This window comes from Perca flavescens, chromosome 6, assembly GCF_004354835.1.
Source record: "Perca flavescens isolate YP-PL-M2 chromosome 6, PFLA_1.0, whole genome shotgun sequence".
NCBI classification, from domain to species: Eukaryota; Metazoa; Chordata; class Actinopteri; order Perciformes; family Percidae; genus Perca; species Perca flavescens.
This window is the reverse complement of record NC_041336.1, coordinates 20,965,257-20,992,088: the sequence shown is the minus strand read 5'-3', so window position 1 is coordinate 20,992,088 and position 26,832 is coordinate 20,965,257. Positions and strand designations below refer to the sequence as shown.

At 38.8% G+C, this 26,832-nt stretch overlaps 3 protein-coding genes across 4 annotated transcripts in view; all 3 read right to left on the bottom strand.

The window, feature by feature from the left end:
* Positions 1–404: 404 nt before the first annotated feature.
* Positions 405–1,932, bottom strand: LOC114557711 (E3 ubiquitin-protein ligase NHLRC1). Its single transcript, XM_028581340.1, has one exon. It carries the CDS (start codon positions 1,761–1,763, stop codon positions 537–539), a length of 1,227 nt encoding a protein of 408 aa, XP_028437141.1. The 5' UTR covers positions 1,764–1,932; the 3' UTR covers positions 405–536.
* A 653-nt stretch (positions 1,933–2,585) lies between these two features.
* Positions 2,586–12,676, bottom strand: ptdss1a (phosphatidylserine synthase 1a). Its single transcript, XM_028581518.1, has 14 exons — positions 12,410–12,676; positions 12,014–12,288; positions 11,339–11,430; positions 10,730–10,774; positions 10,519–10,643; positions 10,238–10,396; positions 9,806–9,957; positions 8,978–9,119; positions 6,648–6,760; positions 6,448–6,513; positions 6,175–6,274; positions 5,843–5,911; positions 5,053–5,119; positions 2,586–4,183 (listed from the first exon to the last, which is right to left on the bottom strand). Exons 1-14 carry the CDS (start codon positions 12,473–12,475, stop codon positions 4,089–4,091), a joined length of 1,566 nt encoding a protein of 521 aa, XP_028437319.1. The 5' UTR covers positions 12,476–12,676; the 3' UTR covers positions 2,586–4,088.
* Positions 12,677–21,508: 8,832 nt separating this feature from the next.
* plekhg4b (pleckstrin homology domain containing, family G (with RhoGef domain) member 4B) overlaps positions 21,509–26,832 on the bottom strand; it is a 30,534-nt gene continuing 25,210 nt past the window's right edge. Inside the window, exons 18-24 of one of the 2 annotated variants that reach the window (XM_028580291.1) lie at positions 26,599–26,769; positions 26,320–26,497; positions 26,096–26,212; positions 25,452–25,730; positions 24,540–24,763; positions 23,354–23,423; positions 21,509–21,901 (exon numbers count right to left, since the gene is read on the bottom strand). In XM_028580291.1, coding sequence (XP_028436092.1) covers positions 23,379–23,423; positions 24,540–24,763; positions 25,452–25,730; positions 26,096–26,212; positions 26,320–26,497; positions 26,599–26,769 — 1,014 coding nt within the window. In that variant the 3' untranslated portion in view covers positions 21,509–21,901; positions 23,354–23,378. The remainder of the gene's footprint in view (positions 21,902–23,353; positions 23,424–24,539; positions 24,764–25,451; positions 25,731–26,095; positions 26,213–26,319; positions 26,498–26,598; positions 26,770–26,832) is intronic. The other variant, XM_028580292.1, reaches the window with a different exon arrangement.

Here is a 26,832-nt window from a genome sequence, read left to right as displayed (position 1 = left end):
TCTATTTAATGCAAGCCTAAAAATATGTGTAACAGTCAATTAGAATGCAAAGAAAAGTGAAAAGAAATAATACAGAAGACATGATTTCAGAATCCACTGTGTAGGGCTCTGTATAGTTCCCTATCTTTTGACGTAGTCATTTCTATTTGTTCAAGCCCTCATCCGAGGTGTTTGACCATGTGGAACAAGAGTTATTTATTTATTTATTTATTTTACCTTAGATGGTTTCATTTGAAGGACTTTTGTGCCTCCAAAAGGTAAAATTATCCAGTTATTCACAAGAAAACAGCAAACATAAGTTTTATGTAACAAGTATGCATTTTATTTCTTTTCTTATTCCTTTAATCATTGCAAAATGTTGCATAAATAATTTTATAATGTGTAAAACAAAGCATACAGTAGCCTCTAGCACTCATTTAATTTCAGAAATTTAGTATTGCCAGATCAAGTCATCCCTGCATGATATAAGCCTCATTTCACATAGGCTGCTCTAATACTGTTCATAGATAAACTACATGTATATCATGGGCCCAGCATCAATATTTAGCCGAATACATCTTCACTGTATGGTCTCCACTGTCCAAAATGATAAGCGTGTCATTCAGTGACACCAGTCCAACTGGGCGGATGAGGTGGTCTCCCACAAGCGGTGTCAGGACTGGGCCATTCTGGAGCTTCCCCAAACTCCAAACCATTCCCTGATTGGAGTCAATCACAATCACATCTCCATCTCTGTCAAAGGCCACGCCTGACATGTTCAGCCTCACTGTGGACTGCAGGGTCAGGCTGAAACTGTCAGTCTGATAAAGGGGGTGGAAGTCTTCTGTAAACACTCTCAGCCTTGTGAGTTGGTGTCTCCCTGGTGAATATATGTCATCAGGTAAATGCTCCATCACTGCAGTGTTCCAAGTCACCCGACAGCAGGCCACCGCTTTTGGATGCTGCAGGTCTGAAATGGCTGTTTGATGCTCCAGAGCGAGACCGTGAGCGTAGTCCATTTTTACCTTGGACAGCGTGCCGGCCTGGACGTCTGAGACCAGGATGTGCCCACAGTTGTCTGTATCCACACCCCAGGGCATCTGGAGGGAATTTCTGACTGTCAACACATGGTGTCCCCTGGAGGTGAAAACCTTCACAGCTTTATCTCCTGCATCAGTCACCACGACATGACCACAGCGAGTCACTGCCACATCCACTGGGTAACAGACCTCCCAACTGGCTCGTCCTCTTTGCCCAAAACTGTGCAGCTTCCTGCCCTGTGGATTGAACACCGCCACCCTCTTCTCTCCGTCATGCACCACAATTATTGTTCCTGAAGATCCCAAAACAGCTATCCCAGTGGGATTGATAAGAGTCCCCCACCCGCCAAAAGCTGTGCAGAGGTGCAGAGCTGTGGATGTCCGACCTGGGGCCAGGCCAAGGCTTGCCTTTTGCCTGTGAAGAGGAGCAGAGGATGTGGGACTCCGGGACAATAGCAGCTCCTGCAGGTCACTAAGAGCCTGGCAGTGGGAGGTGCTGTCAACACTGCACAGCTGTCGACAGAATGGGCACTCCAGCTTTCTCAGGAGAGGGTGGGACAGAGCCCTGATGCATTCCAGACAAAGTACATGGCCACAGGAAAGATTCTGTGGTCTGTGCTCCCTCTGCTGAGTGCTGAACTTCTCGAAACAGACTTTACACTCCAGCAAGTTGATCTGGATCTCTCTCAGAATCCCCTCAGGACTCAGGCTGCCACGACTCAGGGAACCAGGACTCCTGGCCATGACCGAAATGTCCTGATGTCCTTTAAACCTTCTAAGACAGATCAGTCAGCTGGTGCAGGCTGCAGGAGGTTCAGTAAACCAAAGCAAAAAAGACCGGTGATTTAAATGGAGAGAATTATGAAGAGAGTGATATGAAGGCTGAGCACTGCAACAGTTTTGTCAACGCAGTCATGTCCTGTGCTTTAGGCCCACTGGGTCACGTGACATTTTGCACAACTCTGAGGCTCTCTGCTGCCCCCCTTTGGAAATCAGCTTACACAGACATATTGGAGAGATTAAGTGTTTACAGCCCATTATGTTTTGAACACATAAAGCAGAGAAAAATAGTAGAAAAAACTTGTTTAGAAGTATTATAATATAAAGGTATTAGGCTGGATTTAAAGCCAGAATCTTAGATGGTATTACAGTGTGCCTGAAGACTCACTGTGTGTGTGTGTGTGTGTGTGTGTGGGGGGGGGGTTAGGGAATGATAACTTGAGGCTTTTTTCTTCCAGCACTCAGAATTTCTTTTATTACTGTTCACGTTTAGAACACCACTCTTTGCTGTTCTTTAAAAAGGGAAGACCAACTGTACCTTCAAAAACATGTTGTCATAGGTCAGCACGAGGCAGCTATTTCAGTCTCTAAATGTCACGGTTTGCAGACAGAGTGAAATCTGATCTGAGACGGGCAGTGCAGGAGTCAGCCAATCTGGCACTCCTTTGCTGCAGCAGGGTGCTCTTTAGGGGTCGAGCAAGGTCATTCATGATTTCCTAAGTATTCAAAATTCCCCCTACTTCTATGCTACTCCATTTAAATAAACAAAAAAGGGCAAACACAGAGTTTAAGAGGAAATGTAAAATACTTTATTATGTTTCATTATTTCACAGTGAAAAAGAAGAGCAATTTTCATTGGAATTGTTTTTGGCAAATGACATCTAAATCCAAAGACAATGTACCAGTTCTAGTGGCTACTGTAGCACGGGAGCCTGGTCCCTTCCACAGAGGTCAACGTCTGAATTTTCAAGGATTATGAGGGATATATCTGTACTGAGATGATGCTGACAGATCAAACACAAATAAACATTCAAAAAAGCACTCGAGAACAGAAAAATCAAACACAAAATGCCCAAATTTAGGCTATATTAAAAACTGAGAAAAGTTGGGAATAGAAATAAAGAACATGCAAACAGGCACAGGGGTGAATTAAATGTTACGATGACAGTGAATGACATAAATAACAATACTGGTGCTCTGGAGTGTGATGTTATACAAAGATCTGTTCACTACTCTTGTAACATTTTCTTACTAAAACACTTGGTTTGATTGAGCCATGCAAATGCAATATGTATATGCCATAACAAGGTCGACAGTAAAACAAAGCCACACCTGCACACAGACAGGTAGAACCTGACAACACATGCAGGAATTTGAATAATTGCCCTCCGTTATCAGTACAGTAAAAAAAAAAAAAAAAAAAAAAAAATAGCAGCCACAGATGGACAGGGAGAGTAAAATCATTCAAGTTCACAATGATTCACAAAATACTCGAGCATTACAAAATGTACAGTATTTGCAAGAAAACATTCTGAAAAGTGCTTAAACTGCGTGCTTTGCTTTGTTCCAGGCCAAAAACAATCCTCAGTCAATGATCCTAGCAAGCTAAAGCCGTCGTTGCATTGAAATCCTTCCCACATTCAAGTTAGAAACACAAAACAAATGTGAATATCTATGATGCAAAAAGACAATTGATGACAGATGCTGTTAAAAAAAAAACAGTTTAGCCTTTCTGTGCTATAAACAGAGGCTTCAATTAATGTGATAAATTCTACATAATGGCTTTTAACATTGAAATGTGTTGAACCAACATACTGGAGTTAAGGCTGGTGTAAACCAGTCAAATATACATTGACCCATCAATGATATACTGTATCGTAGGATAAATGTTTGTAAATTATAGTTTATCAGCTATAATGATCATGCAGTCACATCTATAATTGGCAGTTTTTAATGCCACCTTTCCCTCTCACACACAAACTACTACGCTCTCTCTCTTCACACACACAGAAACCTGTGTCAGTGGTTAAGGAGTTGTTGTTTTTTTTGACTACAGCACACAGTCAAGTGTGCATCTCTGTAGTCCAAGCCTCTGTGCACTCCTAATAACACTGCATGGGCCTGTTCATCCACTTAGTCTATCCTGGCTCCACTCCCTCTACTGTAGGTGGGGGCTTTCTAGACTTTAGGAAGTTGTTGTATCATTAACCCCATCTCAACCTATGATCCTTTCCACCTGGCTGCTTGGAGTGAGTTTGGGAGTCGCACACCAGCCTCCGGCTCCAACTCCTACTGGCTGTCCAGGCCGTTGATGGATTTGGTCTTTCCAGAGCCCTTCCCTCTACGTCTGGTTGTCGGGCTGTCGTCGTCCAGCGCTGTCTCTTCTGAAACATGAGGGTCAAACACTTGGGAAGGAGTATATAAAAAGATTTAAAGGAACACGCCGACTTATTGGGAATTTAGATTATTCACCGTAACTCCCAGAGTTAGACAAATTGATACATACCCTTCTCATCTCTGTGTGTGCTGTAATGCTGTCTGATGGCTCCAGCGGCATCAGGCCAGCACAGAACATGCCGGTGAATGGTTCCAGCAATCCTACTGCTCCGAATAAGTGACAAAATAACACCAACATGTTCCTATTTACATGTTGCGATTTAGAGTCACAGCGTGTACAAAAAACAACATAACACGAGAATCAGCCGTCTTCTAACTGTAAACAAAACGGGAACTATATTCTCAAGCGGAAGAATATAGTACTTGGGCGGAGTGATAAGCTCGCAGCAAGCCTGTCTGAGAATATAGTTCCCGGTTTGTTTACTGTTAGAAGATGGCTGTGTCTCATGTTACGTTGTTTTTGTACACGCCAGACTATACAAATCACAACATGTAAATAGGAACATGTTGGCGTTATTTTGTCACTTTTGTCACAATTGGGAGCAGTAGGCTAGTTGGAAACAGTTACCTGCAGGATCTGTGCTGGGCTAAGCTAATGCTGGAACCGTCAGACAGCGTTACAGCACACACGGAGATGAGAAGGGTATGTATCGACTTGTCTTACTCTGGGGGTTACGGTGAATAAGCTAAATTCCCAATAAGCCGGCGTGTTCCTTTAACTGAACTTTGCAGTATGAGTAAAACGCCATTCCAAACACTAGAGGTCAGCCCTTTACAACATAACAGTTCAAGATTAATGTTTTACTGTTATGAGTCATTTCTACGTGGTTGAAGAATTCAAGTAAAGTCACTCTACCTTTAAATACTTCTGACACCTGGTCATCAAATTCACCATAATTACTGTCTTCACATTCTGAGAAGCTCTGTGAGAGTAGAAGAGACACATGATGCACATACCATTAACTGGAAAGGGAACATATAGCAACTAACAGAGCGTGTACAGCTTTCATAGTACACTGAATGATAACAATCTTTAAAAGGAATAAGGTCTGAAGGTTTATATTGACAGAGGGTCCTCTAAAGTAATTCAGTGGATTCTTTCTTAGGAACATGCAACATTGCTGGCTTCGCCCGTCTGTTAAAGAAATGGCTTGTTGTCATTCAGACAAAGGTGTCTGTTATGTAAATGACTGACAACTTTATTCCGGCATGACAGGACCTTTAAACCTTTAAAGCCACCATGAATGTGCAATATTGGACAGAGACAGAAATAGAGAGTGGTCCCACAGCTAACAATGGTGGTGAGTGGTCGGTTTTTTCACAGGCTGCATCAAAGATGGATTTCAAAACTTATGGTCCATTGTGAGCGCAATACTAGGTCGACCTAGTGACTTTTAGATACGGAACTCATTCTGACATGTGACCACCTTGTAAAACTGCCACCATATTTAAATAAGGAGATGGATGTCCACAGGACTTTTGCTTTAACACTTGTGTAGTAACCCAACTACCCAGTTCCTTAAACAAGGGGAGTTCCCATGCATCCCTGACAAGATTAAAGATTGTTTATAGTGAGACCAACAGTAGTTATATTTAGTCTTTACAAGGGCAAAAAACACTAATACAATTTGAAGCAATAGATGTACCTTTTGTTTTGGACCATAATTTTCAGCATACCACACCATTCCATACAGGCACAGGAATGTAATGAAGGCCTAAAAACAGGTCACAGATAACAGAGACGGTTTAATGTTTCATTGAAAATCCATACTCAGTAACTTGCAGAACAGGACGTTTTTAATGTTTAACTGTTTTTCATGTTGAAAGATGTATGTGAAAATGTATGGTGTGTTGGGAGCAAAGTTAAGTCCCAAGAGTCCATGTATTTTAAAGCATGACGAGCCTACTACTGACTGCAGAAGGCCACAGTAATTCATTCTGACACAGAAATGCATCATTACTGTGACCCTGATCTTACCAAACACAGAAGCCAGAGGATCACATAGAGGATCTGGGTTTTTGAGAACAAGTCCTGTCCAAACTTAATACATGCCAAGGCCTCCAGAAAGGCTATTGCCCTGTGAATGAGAGAAGAAAAAACAAACACTAACAACTGAAGCTTCTGATCTACCTGCAGTAAACTTTTAATTTAACTGAAAAAAAGCTCAAACCAAATATGACCTTCTGTTGCTTTTACATGAGACCAAAAATAATCTACTTTAGTCAGGGCTAAAATTGAGGTTTCACTTACCCAAACACCCAGCACTGGGTCCCAACTCTCTTGCACTGTGTGTCTGTAAGGTACGCATAATACTGCCTAAAGCAAAAAACAAATGCAAACATAAGCAAATTTTACCTGCAGTTCTGTTACTTGTCTTACCAATAATCTGACTGTCAAAACAAAGAACTAAATATAAGCATTTAACAACGTACAATATCCTGTGTTTTTACCTCACTGTTGGAGCTGTGATGATACCAATGAACAGGATCCGACACCAGCTAAGAGCATGGCTTGCAGGAAAGATGAAAATGTGCTTGAGGAAGAATGTGTTTAACTCTGTAAGCTATGGACAAAGAGGGAAACAGGCAGAAGAGAATAAAGATTTCCATGTGTATAATAACTACTTTATATAACAGAGAAGTAGGACAGAAACACATTTCTGTTTTACCTATGACCTCTGTATTCAATCACATTAAGCCTAAAATGATGGGTATATGAACGTTAGCACTTTTTATACATAGTCCCATATAGTAAATAATATATATATTTTTAAGTGTTTAAGAAGAAATAAAGTATTCATATTTAATGTTTGGTTACAAATCTTGTGCAAATACTTATAGTCAAAATGAATATCCATGGTGAAGTTGGTTGTTTCAGGGGGAGTTTGTGTGCAGTGGGTTTGTTAGCACTGTTACACAGTAGATTATGGTCAGGTGACAGCTTAGCCAATCAAGAACATTGCACATTGTTTGGCCCTAAAACCTTCTGTTTGCTTTGGCTTTGTCCTTCTTAACTGTTGTAAAATTACTGTATGTATGGAAGGGCAACAGTTCCTACTTCATTGTTAATGCCACTCAACACCCTTAAGGCTGCAAACCAGCATCAATCTCCAGTGTACTGGAGTACAGAGCCAACACAATAAAAACTGTGTCACTGCTCTATCACTTATGGACTGTGTTATACTACGTGTTACTAATAACAGTTTTGTTCAATTGTCCGTAAGCCATGACAGTTTAAGAGTCAGCCAGCATGCACAATAGCAGGACCCTGAAACTGGAGCAGCTAAATGGAATTCATTCATCATTCATTTAATTATTCAACCTGTGCTTTTCCTGCTGTGAAATGTCAAAATGTCTTTTGTGAAAATTGACACTTACACATATGTGTAAACAAATTTTACATGAGGATTAAAAACTATTTGAAGGTGGAACAGTTAAATGGTGCCTGTAGATTAAAGCAGGGTGTTGTATACACAGTCAAATGTTTAACACCCTATACCACATCACACACAATGGGCTCATTATATATTTAAGTGAGGAACTGTTGATGACTATAATTTATCACAATTAATTAATCCTACTGGAAATACATGCACTGTATACTTTCTTTCCAGATTGTATGTGCTCTTTGATTGTTTAAACCACACTGCATAAAGATAATCTACACTTTCACTTTTCTGGCAATTTTACAGCAGGGCGATCTTTAATCTCTCAAACTATTTTTATATTTCCTTTTCTCTGTCCTGTGCTGACTTTTGTCTCACATGATGAGTGTTTGTGCTTAGCTATGAGCCAGTTTTAGTTTTTAGGGACCATTAGTCTCTTGCAGATGTTTTGATGTCATCGCAGGACAAGGACAGGTGTAGCAAATACCATGTAATGACAGCTCTGTTCCGTTAACTGTTCCATTGTGCCAATAAGCCATGCCAGTGAGACCGTGTGCACAAAAACAGATCCCTGAAACTTGCCCACCTACAAGGAATGCAGCCATTAGTAATGTTATTAGTTACACCTGTGTTCGACAAGTTAAAATGTGTGCTAGGAGTAAGGTCTTTTGGCAGCGAGACCTAATTTGTGCTTTGTGCACTGAAAAGGTCAACTAGTTCAGCCAGGACACTAACAAACAAAGATTCTCCTACAATGCAAGTCACACTTGGATTAACAAATGGGCAACAATAGTAGCAGTTCATTTAGGGGGAAACTCTGTCCAAGTCCCTCTCATCATCACTGAGAGATAATAAGAGGGAGGCCTGCTGCTGTGTTATTCACTCGTTTGGCCTGGAACCTGTATGGTTGAACCCAGTGAAAAGCAGCTCAACTGTCACCATGCTGAGTAGATTCCTATTTTCCTATTAGGCCTAATGAGAGTTGGGACCTGCCTGTATAAGGGAGAGAGAAGGACAATGTTGTTTCATCACCACGTAAAAATGCAGCAGCTTTCATCGCCAATGTTGCTACTGGTTAGAAATTTGGCAGCCACAGTTGACTCTCCAGTGGAAAGCAATGGAGCTTACTCAATTTCTCCAACCATGGTTTTTCTCATTACCATAAATTGCTCGCAAGTAATTGAAGCGTGTTTTTCACCCATATGGGATTAGCGGTTAATGTGTAGACAGCAAGACACTCACGCATTATATGGATCCATGTGAGACGGGTTTTAGATTTCAACAACAGAGGAGGCAATTAGATTAGTAGGGATTTAGCAGGCACACCGGATGATCTCCGACTAGTCAGCACTTAGTCACCGTGAGATGGCGAGAAAGGATTTCCCAGTGACCCACCTGCCAGATGATCATGAACAGATAGACGCCCATCACTCGCTGCAGAGAAGACTTTGGGTCCAGCCAGCGTACATAGGTCCAGCTTGCAGGGGTGAACTGTAACGCAGCTCGTTTGATCTTCCCTGTGGTGGTGTGGATGTCCCTGAAGGGGAAGCACAGGAGAAGGATTACAAAGACTTGCAGATAGGTTTAACATAAGTGTTATGTTAGCACAGTAGAAAAAGCTGGATGAAAGTAATGCCATCACATTAATTATTCACGTCCACTCCGCCTTGATGAACTTGAGAGATCATATTTCAAAACAACAATTTATGAATTTAAGATTGTATCTAAAAAGCCTTGCTTTATGTATTATATAGCACTTAATCATCTGAATTTACATGTCTTACTCATTCTGACTCCTTGAAGTTGAACTTTTATAACATGGATAAAAGTTATCAATGTAATGAAATACAGTAAAGCTATCTTTCATCGGGCTCACAACAAAAAAACATTACGGAATTTACATAATAAAGCATAAAGGCCAGAAAATAAAGAACTATATAAACATTCTTTAGCTTGTGATATCATCCTTTAAAGATATATTTTACATTTCAGTTTAAATTAAAGTTATTTAAAAAGGTTAATAATATATTACTGCTAATATATATGACGTATTGTTATTCAATCAGGGCTGATACGGTGAAATGCATGCACCAGGCTTACCATATAAATCCTACGTCCCTCATCACAACCTATAACAAACTTAACAAATCCAACAGACTAAGGATGAACACAAAACTGGATATTGTTACTTGTAGTTTTAATTTACAGACTGCAAGGTCATACTTAATACTGGCCCAGTGGTAGGTCCTCATCTCCAAAAAGCGGCAGACATTCATGCCAAGCCAGATGCCTCCTCCATTACACAGCAGAATGTCTAGAATCACTTGGTCCCACCAGCACTCAGCAAAGTTAGGCAGCAGATGCATGAAGAATAGCTGAACAGGAGATTACAGTCAGAATCTACATCATGTCTGAAAAACTGTTCACTTTTCAGTCTACAATAACATTTAATATGTTATATGAAATTACTGAAAATAGCCAAAACCTCATTAATTTCTACTGGATAAAACATCACCAGCTTAGTGGTCAGCTTAACATTTCTCCATTGTAAAGAAAAAAAGACAGAGGGTGAGACAGGCCGCCACAGATAAAGTGATGGTCACAGCATACTACTGGATGTTAACTGTTGGGGTGTGTGTGTGTGTGTTTCCTCACCTCAGTAAGCTCCCAGGTAATACTGATGGTCCAGCAGAGGCCATAGCTTCGAATGAGCAGGGCTTTCATACCCCAGCCCCAGAAATGACTGAATGCAAAAATGTCAAAATGGCTCAGGATTCTCTCCCAGGTGATGACATGGCAGTTCACAGCATAGTCCTGCAGAGAGCACCACAGATAAGAGCCTTATTACAATGTTTGATAATCTCCTGGTAGTGAACGCAACTAGTGCATGTAAATCAATATGAAAATTATTTTCTGTGTAAGCCTACACCACTCACCATTATGTCTGCCTCTCTCTTGGCATAACGCAGGTTTGAGTCCAACCAATACATTAGCTGCTTCACCTGCTGCCAGTTGAGGAAGATGATTAAAACCAGGAACAGGAAGTAGAGGACACTCAGACCTTAACAGCAGAGAGACATGACATTAGGAAGGGAAATCTCAGGTCCAAAATAGTTTTCATCCTCTGAGACTTTCAGTAAAACTCACCAAAAACTATTCGCCATATTGCTGGATGTGGTCTGGTGAATGGACCTAAAGTGAGGCAGATAAAGATACCATGTCACAGATATGATCTACAACCCCTTCTCTCCACATTAAAGAGGCTAATCTCATCACATAAATTGTGGGTATTGGTATTACAACAAGCCCTCATGTTTGGTATGGTCATAGTCAAAAGGTTTATCCTTTGAGTGTGGAAATCAGTTTCTCCTCCTTGCTTTGAAAATGGCTAAATGACATGGTTTCTTGCCTATACCTTGAATAAATTCGGTATACTCTGTCCAATGCCCACCCTTAGTTTCTTAAGATCTGGGGGCCCTTTATTGAGCATGTTAGGAGAGAGGTGTCAACCTGGGAACTAATTATATCTGACTTTATTATATTTTTTTGTACTGTATTGTATTATGTTTATTTATAACAGATGCAATGGACACAGGTATATGATTATGCGAAAACAATAAAATCTGTTTTTTTTGTATTGTTGTTAGCACAGGAAATAATGTTTGTGAAGCACCATAAGGCTAACTGTAATTTATGGCTATGCAGACACACTTGACTAAACGAAAATAATAACTTCAGGGTCGTTTTTTTGCTCACCGTTAGGAAATGCCAAAACACTGATAACAAGGAAGAAGGAGATGACCAGGATGAGCCCCACCCAGAGATTACTGTCTGGATTTCCATCATCCCTGCAGGCAGGGCGAAAAGAAATTTCCCAAACGAACAGTTAATATCAAAAGTGATAACGTCACTGTGGTAGCTATATGTTAAACAGCCTATTTTACAAGAAGCCTATGCTTTGTATATCCCCTACATCCCCTCCACGGCTTTAGTGATGTGAATGTGCCTCACACATCTTCAAGTTACAAACACAAGACATGAGGGTTTGCATTATATTATATTTCTAGGGACAAAAGTGGTTTGTAAGGCAGACAATCATTGTTAATGTAACGTTACGATTCGTATCCTCGCTAGTTACATTGTTGTAGCTAATGTTAAAAAACACAAAACTTCTTTTTATGAGCTCAGGATTGACGATTAATGACAGCAAAATCAATGTAGGGAGCCATCACTGAGATTAGTTATTCTAGTGCCTTCGTGCGGATTCAAAGTTTATTTTAGTGAGAACATCCATTGAAGAGTAGCTAAAGGCTAGCTAACCTCCCTGTGTAACGTTACCTGGCACTGTCAGAGCATCACTGCTGCTGTTAGCCGAGCGTTAGCTAACTGAGCTAACCCCGCGAGCTAACGCTATAGCTGTGAACGACTTACCTTGCGAACGCGAAATACATCAGACTGAGCACCGTGCATGTCAGCAGCGTTATCGTGTGCGGCCTGTAGAAAAACTCTATCGTGATATCTTCAACTTGCTGCTCGTTTATCATTCGGAAATGCATTCTGTAATTCACATCATCCTTGCTCAAGGTGTGGGATCCGCTGTACACGGACGCCATAGCAGGAGGACGGAACCAGCCAGGAGAGCAGCAGCAGCAGCTCCTCACAGTCGCATGAGAAAGTGATCCAGCACGGCCAGCAACCAACACAAACTGTTAATAGGGAAATCGTTGAAATATGTATAAATAACGGTTACATAGTAGTAGTGACAAGTAGATGTGAATGAGTTACAGGGTAAAAAGAGGGAACGACAGTTTTAAAGAAATTGCTCACTTTTGATTTTGATTGGCGTGTGTTTGTAGGGAGTGTCCCAAAGCGGAAGAGTTCACATGCCTTCATGCCTTTATCATGTGCTGCTATGATTGTTTTTAGCGTGACCTCCAGGCAAAGACTTTTAGCATGACAAATGAAGGTTAAAAAAGAAGTGGACTACTTCATCTAACAAATCATTTAACCATATTAAACTTTGAGCTCGGATCCTGGAATAATATTTTAAACAAAATATGTAAGCTTACAGGTTTTGGAAACTGGAAGTACAACAGTACAGTTATTTGAATGTGTTTCCAATAATACATTCTTCACTTACTTCACTTGATTTTGTCTGTGTTTATCTCCCCCATGTGGCCGCTCGTGGCTTTACAAGTTTACTGAAACCAAAAGCATCCTCAGCTCCCAGCGGGGGGCCCTATCGAGCAGCATAAACCGAATTAGGGACCAATTTTCTAAAGATTTACTGGTTTTCCGTTTGTTAAGGAAACGTGCAGGGAGATTTGACAAGTTATTTTACACATAATATCGCAACGTTTAGTAATAAATTGAGCACATACTACCTACTGTATAGGACTACAGGAAATAATACACAAAAAGAATTATGAGCAACAGGGTTGCAAAAAAACATGTTTTTTTTTACTACAGTGGCCTACCTGCCTAACCAAGTTTGCGTAGCAATTATAAATTTTTTGAATGTAGCACTCCATGTAAAAAGTCTCTCTGGGAATTGTTATATGCTCGCAATTTTTCTTCTTTATTGTTGTATCATGAATACATAACACGTCATTTGTAGTTTGTAGCAGAAAATGTGTTGCATAATTATTCTTACTGTTATCAAATGTAGATTTTGTCATTTGCATATGTTCCTGATCTTAAAACCAGTTAATTATTTTTTTTTGCTGATTTTGTCCACTCTAGAGGAATGTGTTTAGGCCCACAAGAAGACAAATGAACCATACACAAACAAAAATAATAATCCCCTTTATTTGCCAGAAACAAGGTTACAAAATGATTCACAGAGAACAAAATAAAAGCACACAATGATTACAATACAATACGTTTTAAAATATGATCTAATCTTCAAGGAGACAATACAACATTCTCCAGGCTTTAGGAATTGAAATTGATTCTGGAGTGTAGAATTTTAGTGATGACTTATGTTATGAAATTATGAAACAATGCAGTATAAAACAGATAGATGTACACAAATAAAATAAAGGTCATATATATTCAAGAAGTGACTTATTCACATGCTTTTTTCAAATACTTCTGAAATGAAAACAATAGTAATTTTCACATGGTTTGCATGTTTTATATTGAGGAGTAGCCTGTATGACACTGATATCCTGTTAAGCACTTTTGATACAATAAGGAAATACCATGTACTGTAAATAGGTGGTTGGTCGTATGTTGAGCTCCATCAAGCTTTCAGTCTCCCTGTTTCAGCAGGATGATGGGCTGCAGAAAAAACAATGACTGTAATGATGATGGTAATAGACTTTGTAATTGTCTTAATGTGGCTGTTGAAATTCTGGTCTGAGTCCATGACTACACCAAGATTTTTGGCTTTGTCTCATATTGTCGTTTGAAGCTGAGCGCTCACTTTTAATCTTTCTTCTTTTGCTCCAAAAACAACCTCCTCATTTTTTTCTTCATTTAATTTAAGAAAGTTCTGGCACATCCAGTCGTTAATTTGTTCAATGTTCTTACTCAGTTTTTGTGTCGGACTATAGTCCCCTAGCGATAAGGTTATGTCAATTTGTGTGTCGTCCGCATAACTATGGTAACTTATTTTGTTGTTTTCCATAATCTGAGCCAGTGGAATCATGTAGATTGTATTCCTTTTACAGTATGTGTGTGTGTATGTGTGTCTGTGTGTGTGTGTGTGTGTGTGTGTAAATAAAATGACGTACCAAAGTGTTGAAATGTTGTCTGCATACAGCCTTACTTAACCAGTAGATCAAGGAAATGGCTATTAACTTTTCAACAACCAGCAGAGTCATAATCAGTCCATTGATTCCTTGCTGGACCTATGAAAGTTGAGACAGTGGTGGAAGTTAATACACATTTGCTTTGTATTTCAGAAAGCCACAAAAATTACTTAAGGGCAAATGCTGTTTTCCTTCACCTCGCTGTTTGGTGAATGATGAAAACTAGTTATGCAGAGACAAACTGCCGCAACTGACCAGAAGAAGCTGACGATGTTCAGAGAGAATGACAGCTTTGTCTGGAGAGTGAAAATTGCATGAATAATGCAGGCGTTACAGAAAATTATTAGGAAAACAATAATAAGCAGAATCAGAGAAGCTGCCATGATTTTGTGCTTCTTTTTTAGTACATAAATACAATCATTCTATTATTGGTTCAAATTTACAAAGAAAAGGAGCTTAAAAACAGCAATTCAAAGTGTAATTGGATGGCAAACATAATTAAAATTTCATTTATCCCTAAAAGTGCTTTCATTTTTTATCCACTTCTACTGCTGATGTTAAATATGTTAAATTTGAATACTATGTTATATACTATGTCACTATGTTTTAGTTATTCTGCAAATCCCTTCATTTTTTTCTGCATACACTATGAGCCCATGTTTTTGAAGTATTTTAAGTATTTAGGAGATACAATATAACATCCTAAGACAAAAGCCTTTGAGAAACATTACAAACAATATACTACCATATACAAAATTATACTATCCAGTCAGCACATGCCATTATTTTTTAAATCAAGGGGTTAACTCACCTATTGTAGATGTAGCTAACTTTTCACTTATGAACAAAAACCTAATTTTGTACTTACCACATGCATGTTTGGAGATTGTCCAGCAGCATAGGACAGCATACCACAGACCACAAACTAAGATGTTGATAAAACATGTAAACTATTATACACATAAATATAATATGTAGAATATCAAAACAAGATAAGATAAAGACCCCATGCAAGGAAATTGAAATGTCGAAAGAGCAGAAGGAAATACAAGTTCTCTATTAAACAACAAGTGAAACGCAATGTAAATGTAAATTGGTTTCTAATTGTATTTTCACAGTTATCTAGAGTGGTAACTTACTTATGGAAATGAGTTACATTTGTAGTTTTGCAATTATATTTACCAGAACACTGGGTAAAGTGTAGAACCTGATGAAGTTTTCACTCGGGTGTCCTGTCTGAGTAAAAATCAGACCGAGTGCAACAATGAACACACCAGCGATGGCTTGGGCTGCCTAATAAAAAAGAGATAATTACTGCATTACTATGCTGCACATTTCGGTGAGTGTTGAAGCCAAACATATAAATATAAAGATATGAAATAGTCTGTGATCATGACTCTATCTGTGTAAGAAACAATTCAACTTACTCCAAGAGGTTTGGGTTTCCCCTTAATAACAAAGATCTTGTAGGAATCTTTGTACACGCACTGGAATTTCTCCGGCATCAGTTGTCCTTCTCTAGCATCCCTCAGACTCCCAATGGGAATGGTGATGATCATTGATTCATCACAGGCAAATGTCTTCTTCATTCTGCTGTGAACACAATCGAAACAAAGAATTTTAAAGCAGTTTTTATCACTGTGATGATCTGCTGTTGAGGTTCTTTAGTAACGTACCTTTTTTTTTTTCTTCTTATCTTGATTCAGACCTAAAATTTTCTGCTTTGTCAAATGAGTTTGACAAGGAAATGACCTGGCACGCCAACTGTCTTTGTTTCTTTCTCTCTTCCCTTTGTCACACACACACACACACACACACACACACACACACACACACACACACACACACACACACACACACACACACACACACACACACACACACACACACACACACACACACACACACACACACACACACACACACACACACACACACACACACACACACACAAACAAATTAAACAAACATTTAAAACTATCCAGAATTGATATTTAAACTTCTGTTATGTTCATAAATAAATAAAGAAAACAGTTTTTTATATCAGAAATACTGTACCGTAACATAGAACTTATGGCATTGAGGCCCTGAGGGTGGAACATAATGATGTTGTTGAGACCACTGGTAAAGTGCGGAAGTAAATGTGTCAGGTGACCTCATCTTTCAAAGTATTTGCAGGGAAGTGAACATCATGCCTGAAGACTGAGGCACATCTTTGAGGCAGAGTGTGAAATAGATACATCTCAAGCCAAACCTGGTAAGATCTTTATTAAATTGCAATGAAACAAGCTGTGTTGTACATACTGTATTTGCGATAGAGAATATGAATTTCAAGCATCTCAGAGTCATCATATGTGCATGTTTGCTAGTGGAACAGAGGTTTTTGTGAATATCGAATGTGTCATGTAAGAAACACTATAATTCTGTTAGGTATATGAGAATGAGACTGTTGGGAGCTTTACAATTCCTGCAATAACTATGACTTTATTTAATATGTTTAGATTTTATTGGCATTAGTCCATTAATTGTTTGGATGTTTACTTAGTTCCATGGTTGTTTTCAAAGCTGTACTTCGTGGTGATGATGTATTGGATTGTATTACAGTGAAATATATCTCCATATGGGTATCTCTAATATCTTGTCAGCTTTATTTACATAAATAAATAAAATTAGGACAACTTCAAATATAATGCAATCCAAATACACTATAACAGCAGTCTTAAACGTGTTGATTCATCACCTCACAGTGTCAGAAAGAATAAAAAAATCTTAATTTTCAAAAAAAAATTCAGGACTGTTGTATAGCATTGCATTACAATGTACAAGTTTGTGTGGTCACTCTGTGTACTTATTAAAGCTACTGCAGTGTTTGTCCCATGTTAAGACTAAAGACAAAACATATTGATTTTTTTCAATCATTATATTTTTATACACCAAAAACCATCATCCCTTCAGGTTGAAGAAGCACCATGGCCTGTGCCGACATTGACATGGACATTGATGAAGCTGATGTGGCGCCACGCAGAGCCGGGCTGAGAGAGCCACCATTAGTGCGACATTACCAGGCAACAGAGCTCGTGCCAGACAACAAAGGGCCGCTGCATGACCTGCTGCAGAAACAACCTGCTGTGTTGGGGGTAAGAGTGACAAAACTTTAGGATATCATGCCAATACACAAACTCTTTTATTATTTTTTATTTTTTATTATTTATTTATTATTTATTATTGAGACAGTGTCACAGAGGTGGTGTTGATGTTGTACTCTAACCCCATTTTATTATAAGAAAATCATGGTATTTTATCGATTAAATTTCAATCAGGAGAGACTCCGTTGCAGATATGCAAGCATTTATTACTAAGATAACCACGTAGGTACAAACAATTATTTGGAGATTAATCTCCATTGTAAAGGGTTATCTATACAAATCTAATGTGTAGGAAAACCAAACACATCCCCCAATGGAAACTAGACACTGTTGGTGGTGAGAAGAATCCAAAGACGGAACACGAGCCGCCAGCCGGGAGAAGACCGAGAACACCCTCGAATAGGCCCGGAGGTGGAAGGGGAGGAGGCGGGTCGCACTTGTCTGAAAACACAACTGACAGAAGCAGGAGAGAGAACAGATTTAAAACAAGGTAGACTGCTGTGATTGGTTAGAACATAATTGCCCGATTCTAATTGGTAGACCGAACCGAAACACCCACTGCCCAGCTGATCAGTTAAAGAGAAGAGAGACAACGTAATAGGAGTCTACCTGACTGAATTTACGCTGAGCTACATTAGGGTTTGTGACCCCCCATTTCTGAGTCTCAAAACGTGTATGACCCCAGCAGAGTGTGTCATAAGTTTATTTGAGGGGCGACCTCTAGCTCACCCAGTAAGAGCGTGCGCCCCATGTTGGCTGAGACCTTTGCAGCAGCCCAGGTTTGAATCTGACCTGTTGCCCTTTGCTGCGTGTCATCCCCCATCTCTCTCCCACCTTTCCTGTCTATCCACTGTCACTCTGAAATAAAGGGGGAAAAAATCCCCCCAAAAAATAAGTTTATTTGAATGGAGAGGAAAAATTACATAGCAATGAAGATACATTGAAAATGATTATCAAACAAATATTCATCTTTAAAAAACTGTCGAGTCTGTCAATAGTAGTAGATGAATCTAATTATGGTTTCTCTCTATCTACTCAGCTAACTGTCAGCATGGGAGCCCTTAGCCTGTATGTCCACACACACACACACACACACACACACACACACACACACACACACACACACACACACACACACCAGTGCCAAAGGACCATTAAAGTATTGAGGTTTCATTCTATTTGCTTGCTTTTTCCCCCAAAATAAAGTTTGTTGTTAAATACATTAACCAAATCTTTCTTTACCATCTTCTGTATGGGAGAGGACCAGCACACACACACACACTCACACACACACAAACCCACAAAATGCTTGCTTGCAGACGGATTTGGCAAACATTTAAAAGTGTCAAAACTTGACATTTGAACCTTCTTATGTTCATAAATGTAAAGAAAAGTGTATTACGTTGAATCAGAAATACATGACATACAATTTATGGAGGTTGGCTATTGTAGATTGAGGAAGTTAAGACGAGAAGTGACTGTTTGCAGATTAGAGTATTTGCAGGGAAGTAAAAATAGTACACACACTTTTTGTCCACCCCAATTTGTGAAATAATCCAGCGCCTCTCACACATTGATACACCAATGGTAGTGCTGCCATGCTCGGTACTGACTTGCTGATAAGCAGATATTGTGGCTTAGTGTCTTGTTCAAGGACAAGTAGTTGTCCAGTAACAGTATGGAGCTACTGGACAACGTGGTGGTCTACCTGAGCTACTGTCTGTTTGCATGTATTGCTTCATAACAACGCAATTAAAATATAACATTACAAACTGCTTTCTCAAAAAGTATCTAAACCTGTGGCTGGGTCAGCTCAGTTGGTGGAGCAGGCGCACATATATAGAGGTTTACTCTTCGACACAGCGGCCATGGGTTCGACTCCGACCTGCGGCCCTTTGCTGCATGTCATTTCCCTTCTCTCCCCTTTCATGTCTTCATCTGTCCTGTGGAATTAAAGGCCTAAAATGTCCCCCCCAAAAAAAAATAATAAAAGTATCTACACCAAACAAATAATGAACAGTATGAGCTTCATGTGTTAATATGATTGTTATCAGGTCTTTATGGTAGACGCCTTTAAGTATGTGTGTGTGTGTATTGCTTCATAGTTTGCAACACTATGTGTATAGTCATAGGAAACCGGAACTAAGACCGTGTTTTATAGTTATATATATTTTACTAACTTAAGTCCAGGCATTAGTGATCACAATATTTTACTCATTCCTTCCTGTCATGTCATCTAATGTCTTAAAAAACATTTACAACACAGTTTATGAAGACATCACAGACAGATAAGTGGTGCAGTAAAGAGCGATGTCCAACATAACTTGTGCTCATTGTGCAGATTTGGGCAACAACAACAGGAAATGCCTGGTTGCAAGTTTTGTGGTATTCTATTTCTTGAGAGTAAAATATCAGATAATCCTATCTATATAATACTGTAAATATGTGCACTATATTTGTAAAAGACCATGTGTGTTATTTGCTCATGTAGACTGTGTTTATCTATTATCATCATTTGGATAAAAATACATCTCAAATTTGGAGTAATATATATACTTCTTAAATCTGTGCTATATACTATTTTATACATATATTACATATATTTCTTTTTTCATTATTCATTTAATTTTAGTGTGTTTATTTGGTAACAATTTCCAGCAAGGACACATATATTGTAATGAATTCATTGTCTCTGTTCCTCTGTCAGTCTCTGCAGATAGTGAGTGGTCTCCTCAGTGTTGGAGTGGGAATTCTTTTTGCAGTAACTCAGGAGATGAAACATTCCCTTTTCACTCTGTTCAGAGTTTCCCAGCTGACTGGAGCACTCGTAAGTCCCAGTCCTCAGTCCCTGCTCTGATTTCTTCCATTGAAACACAAATTATAAAAATCATGCACTATGTAAAGGAGATGACACTATAACTTAAAACATGGGACACACTTGTCTTTAATATAATGACTCCACGTTGTTCTCCTCTGCAGTTCATCATTGCTGGAATTGTTTCCAACCTGTTGTTCAAATATCCAGTATTACTACCTGTAAGTACAACCTAATACAAGCCCAACAAATAACACCTTTTAGGTAATTAATAAAAAAGATTAACGTATGGCTTATGTTCCAGGTGTCCCTTGTGGTAAACTGTGGCTGTATTATTGTAGCTGTAGTTTCAGCGTGTCTGATAAGTGTTGACCTGTCTCAGTGGAGTAAAGAAAATGAACAGCATTTGAGGGTAAGCTCATGTGAATATTGTGACTAAATGAAACATTTTAAAGGGCTTATTTAGCAGTAGATAGTTATATATATTTGCTTCTATAAAATGAATGTATACATGTTTGTGTTTCTAACAGATGGAGTTGCTGGAACTTCTTGTATTGGGGCTCGAGGTTTTTCTCTCTACAATCCTCTGCTTCTGGTTCGCTAAAGAGAAACGTGCCAAATCCCCATGATCAAGCTGATGAAATCATTTGAGAAGAACAAAATTAAAAATAACTTTCTATATAGGAGAGCTAGGGGGCTGTATATTAGTGCTTAAAAGAAGTTAGGCGACTGTATTAGTAGACCTTTTGTATTTTTTTGTATATCAAGTGTGGCTTTCAGTTCTGTCTCGATTGCCTATCGGAGCTGAAACCCCTGCTGAACAGCCCCGGGCCGTGGTCTGCATCTGATGTTTGACTCGGACTGAAAACACAAGAATTGTGGTAAATAAATGTCAGCTTCCCTCATGTGAAAGAAAAACCACTCTACATCCTCCTCAACCTCTCCTTCTTTGTGTTTAACGGTAGTAGTGGCCTCATAGTGCTGCTCTGTCAGTCTATCTGCAAGGGTCTCTAGGTGTGTGGTTTGACACTCGTGCTTTGGTATCAGTGGAAATATCTGCAACGCTTTCAGCTGCACTCACACTTCCAGCTGGTTTCACATACAGAAAGCTTTACTGAGCTATGAAGGATTTGTATGTTACTGGCGTTAGCCACTGGTGAAAATACTTAATTTCATTTCAAACTTTACTGTGGCAAAGAAACGAATACAACATGTTTTAAACATTTTAATCATCTGTACAAACTTGTCATAACAGATGACAAAAGAAAACAAAAGACATATGACAGTACAAGTTGTCTGGATTGATCTTCTGGCTATTCTTTTTGTTTGTTTTGTAAAATACATATAAAAAAACTCATCTACAATATAAACACTGATTCATACCTAGTTCATTAAAACAAATGTACAGACCACTGACGTACCATCATGGCAGTGTGTATTATGTGTTAATTTCCAATTTACAGTATTGTAATGAAATGTCTAGTTGAGCTTCATCCATTTAATTCTTAGTGCTGCGAAGATGGACTCCACTTATTTTCATCTCCTTGTCCTGATATACAAGCTGCTGTTGCAACAAGTTGCATTCAGCTTGAGCACTTCACAGCTATGAAGAAAGAAGGAAGAAAGGGGATTTAGAAAAACATCTTTTCTACACATTATGCACTCAAATTATTGTACTTGAGTCAGCATGCAATATAAAGAATGCCATTTAAACACATTTAAGGTGTAAAATGGTATTATACAACCAACACATTTTAAAGATTATAGATTTTGTCAAACCAATAATTTGGTTACCCTAAAGTTGTAAAACTTCCAGTAATGACAGGGCATCAGTGTTGCTTACAAGATCAAGGGGGCGATCAAATTAGGTATTGAAGATGTAGCAAGTAACACAGACATGTCCGATTTCTGTTTGTTTTTTCACTTCCTTAAACCAGTGGTTTTCAAAGTTATTTTCAGGTGTTTTTATTTTAAATGTTTTACAAAGAAAAGGGGAATACAACATGTATTTTCAGTGCTGAAGCAATTTTATTGTCAAAATATGTACATTTATAAAGTCTTTCATACTTATTTAAAATGTTTAAGTCCATAACAATGCTATAACTTTAGTGTTGCTAGATAAAATGTTTACAACTGACTGAAGCCTCAGGAATGAACAAAGAATGCTTCTTAAAAAGTAAGACCGAAGATTTAAGAGAAGCATATTTAAATGCATTAAAAGTAAAAAACATACTTTAACCTTTATCAAAATATTTAGAAGAAGGAAACAGCTGTTTCTTTACTCTATTTGATGACAACATTCTTAACAGACTCTTAGTATTTAAGACTTTTGAGGTCCTACTGGTTAAAAGTTGACCATGATTTTTAAATACTATATAAACATGGGGAATAATAAAAAATAATGTATGGATTGTGAGTGTTTTTTTTTTTTGCCATTTGGGTCCTACAATAAAGGGCAACACTGAAGTTATTCCACATGAATTAAATTTGCTTAAATGTAATTACAAATGATGCTATTCTCATTCTGTTCAGTCTATTTCAACATCCAGGTCAATCAATGGAATGCTGCTATTTGCATTGTAATATTGTGGTTATGCAATTCATTATTTTTCAAATTAAGCACAATAAAGGCTACACTTGGACATTAGACAACAAATAAAAACAAGTTAAACAGTTTGTTTAGAAACAAAACTCAGGCATCAACAACAACAAAAAACATAAATGCATTCCAAAGCCCCAAAACAAAGGTTGTAACAGCTGCATGCGTGTGTTCAAACACTTGACAACATATATATTTCATGAAACAAATTTTACCTATCACGTCAAACGGATGCACGGAGGAAAAGAGAGGATGAGGGAAACATGAAAAAGAGCCAGAAGTTTACAAAACAAACCACCCATCAGGAGGAGAGCCCTCTAACCCATGCAGCACACAACACAGGCAACAAAAGCACATTTTCACACAGATTAGTAGTCACAGTCGGGTTTCTCACAGTTGTTAATAAGACTGCAGGGAACAACACAGATGTCCGCTCTGGTGACACCGGTTACTTACTGAGCTAAAACCCCTCAGCTCTGAGTCAGACCACAGTAGAGAGGCCTACTGCTATATGAGAGGTCTTGCTCTGGTAAAAAACAAAACAGCAAAAAGGTGGTGAGTGAAACTGAAGCTTCAAATATCCTCTACCACTTAAATCCTCAAAATCTGAAATCCAAATAAAAAAATATACCCGATTATTTAAATAATAGTCAGTCTAATCCGCTTGGGTGGTTTGTTGGATTTCATTAATATGTAGCTGTTTATGAGAAGACAGTATACATCTGAGAATGAAAGCTCCACATTCAGATTAATGTGTGAATAAAGAGAAGAGAAAAGTCTTTAGCCATCTAAAGACTTTTGAAGGTGACAGTTTTCTCTACATGAAGTACAGGCTGATGTTCAGATTTATGCATTTTACAGGTAGAACAATCAAACATGTTCAATATAATTGCAACAGCTTTGAGTAGTCTAAAGCTTACTCAGACGGTGACATTTGAATCCTAAACCTCTTCATATGATCAGATACCAGTGCAGACTCAACGTGATTTTTACAGTTGATCATCATATATCATATTAGGGTTATAAACTGAATTTTAAATCCTGGCTTTAGGTTTCTTTAGGCAAATACTCAACATGGTTTCTAATCCCTATCCTTTCTAACCTCAACCTCAACTTGTTTGTGTATAACGCCAAATGCAAAAACTACGTTCAGAAAGCAGGAGCTGTTTAGATTGATATGCAGCGCACATTTTACTCTTGATTGACTGATGTTTTCGACGATACAATAGTAACACTATAGCACTGTATTAACCCTGTACCAGTTGTAATACAGTACATTTGGGGCTGAATTTCCTACACAAGTAGGTTAAAAAGGTTCAATCAAGTAGATTACCTTTTTTCAATTAAAAAAAGACATAATAGAGTAAAAAAAAAAATGAAGAACTTTATGTAGTAACTGTCCCTAAACCTAAAAAAATACATGCAAATGTTCTGCTGTGAAGTATTCATACCTCTATATAAAGGTAGTCTTGAGCAAAAACACAGGACTTAAGAGAGAGACAAAAAATATAAAGGGGTGTCACCTTATCTAAAACTGTACTTCTCAATATATAGTCTCATGAAACAACGCGAGGATAGCAGTAGTACAACACCAGGTCATCTTAGTATAAGAAGATAACAAGGAAGATAATCAAACACTCACTGCTGTGATGAACTTGCTGCTCTGGGGTTGGAGGTCCTCCTCTTTCTCAAATATGGAAGGAGACGCGATGGAGGAGGGAGGCGTGGAGGAGCACAGGAAAGACGAGGGCTCGTTGTTGTAGGAGTCCATGACAATGCTGGGGTGCCCGGGTATAGTGAGGGTACTCAGCCCTGTTACACTGTCAGTGGAGGTACACTGGGAGGATGTCTCTGAGCTCTCAGTGACTGTCACACAACACAGAGAGAAAGATACATTAATACTGCAATACTGGATCGAGCAACACAGAACTCCATTAATTTCCTAATGAGGCAATTTTGTTTGGTTTGTATGTTCAGACTTTGGCAACTCCTAATGGTGGCAGCGAAGAAGACACTGTGGCAAACAGTAACCCCCATCTACCCCTGTAAAAATACACAAGGCGCACTATATACTTTTGTATTTCCTTGTTTACATTTTTTTTATATTATTCTATTACAGCTTGTTTTTTTGTTTGTCTTTGTTTCATTTATCTTATTTTTTTATTAATTACGTTTTGTGAAGCACTTTGTTACACACAGAAACTGACTTGGAGTAAGTGAATGCAAGTATTTTGTATTTTATATTTGTAATTAATTTAGATTACTTTAAAAAGGTTATTTAGTTTGGTGTGACATCAGCAGCTCGGATAATACTTTCAGTAGTAAAAACTGAAGAGAAAAATGAGAAGAAAAAACAAATGGGCGGCAAATTATCTTTAAAAATGTTTTTTTTACTTAAAAGGTGCTGTAGGTTTTTTTTTTAAATTACCTGCTTCATGTAGTTCTACTCGAACATAGGGTCAGTTTCAGCAAATATGACAGAAAGTTAGTTTTATAAGTCTTACCTACTGCACCTTTAACTGAAGATAATGGGCCTTATGGGTTCTACACTCACTCATGGAGGGCTGGCTCCCATTGTCCTGCTCCAGCTCATCTTCCTCTATGCAGTCGTAGGGCCACTGGGCGAAGGAGGGAACGCTGGGCACTAGGTATGGATGCGTGTGCGGGTGAGAGGGTGATGAGTAAAGATGAAGATTGAGCGAGCCCAGCAGGGAGGACGACGACTGGCTGCTGGAGGAAGAGGTGCTACTGTTGGAGATGGTGGAGTGAGGTCTTTTGAATGAAGTAGCGTGTTCAAACGAAGGCACCGCGATGGATGCCCTGGTCCTAGACTCTGTTGGTAAAGACAAACTAAGTGAGCTGCGAGATCATGGGAGGAATGAGAAATGACAAGAAAGTACGATAATGACGATAAGCATCTCTGGTGAGCCATGATAGAGGAGTAATGTAAAACAGTTTACTGTTGCTCTGATGACTTCAAATCAGTATGGCTCAGATTACATCTGGTGTGTTAACTTGACAAAACTCTCATAATACTACTTGCATTAAAACACCTGTAAGCAAGTGGTTTAAAACGTTTGTGTTTTCAGCAAAGAAAATAATTGTGTTTCTGCATAATTACAAGGTGAAATATGAAATTGCAATAAACTGTAGAGAGAAAGAGGAAGAGAATACATAAAGTGTACAAGAACAGCTCACCTGACCCCTTCATGATATAGTCAATAGCTCGGTCACTGATAGCTGCATCACTTGGCTTGATGTCCATGAAAGGCTTGCTTCCAATCCCCATGGACACCATCTCCTTCATGCGCAACTCTGGAATCCAGAAATACATATTTTTAATGACACAACCTTTGTTTTACATGGGATAAAGGGTCTGAATGTCTCATTGATACGCAGATCAAAATTACAATTATAAACACCTCTGTTTCTGAGCGCCTGCCTCCACAGAATCTTCCCTATGATGGCGGTCCACACAGCCTTGACATCTGCGGAGCTCGCTTGGAGTATAAACGTGTCCTGTGACTTCCTCCGACGGAACCAAATCTCAAAGCGTAGGCCGCTGTCGCCAACATTTTCAGTCATACCTATCTCTGCTGTCTAAACAGGAAAGAATAGAACAATGACAACATTACATTTATTGTCATTATACAAGCAGAAGAAACTGCCACAAAAATAATCCTCAAACAATAAACTCTTACTTTGAAGGACTGTTTATATATGTAAAAGTCATATCCTCCTTCTATCTTCTTGGTCTTGCTGAAGAGGATGAGGTCTTCAAACAAGAAGACGTGGCGGAGGTATTTCCTCCGTCCACACCAGACTATGAACTCATCCTGGCAGCGGAGTTGACCCTGCTCTTTTAGGTTCACCTGGAGAGGAAACGCGGCCGTTCACATGCGTCAGGGAGAACAATACAGTTACTGGTGGGACTC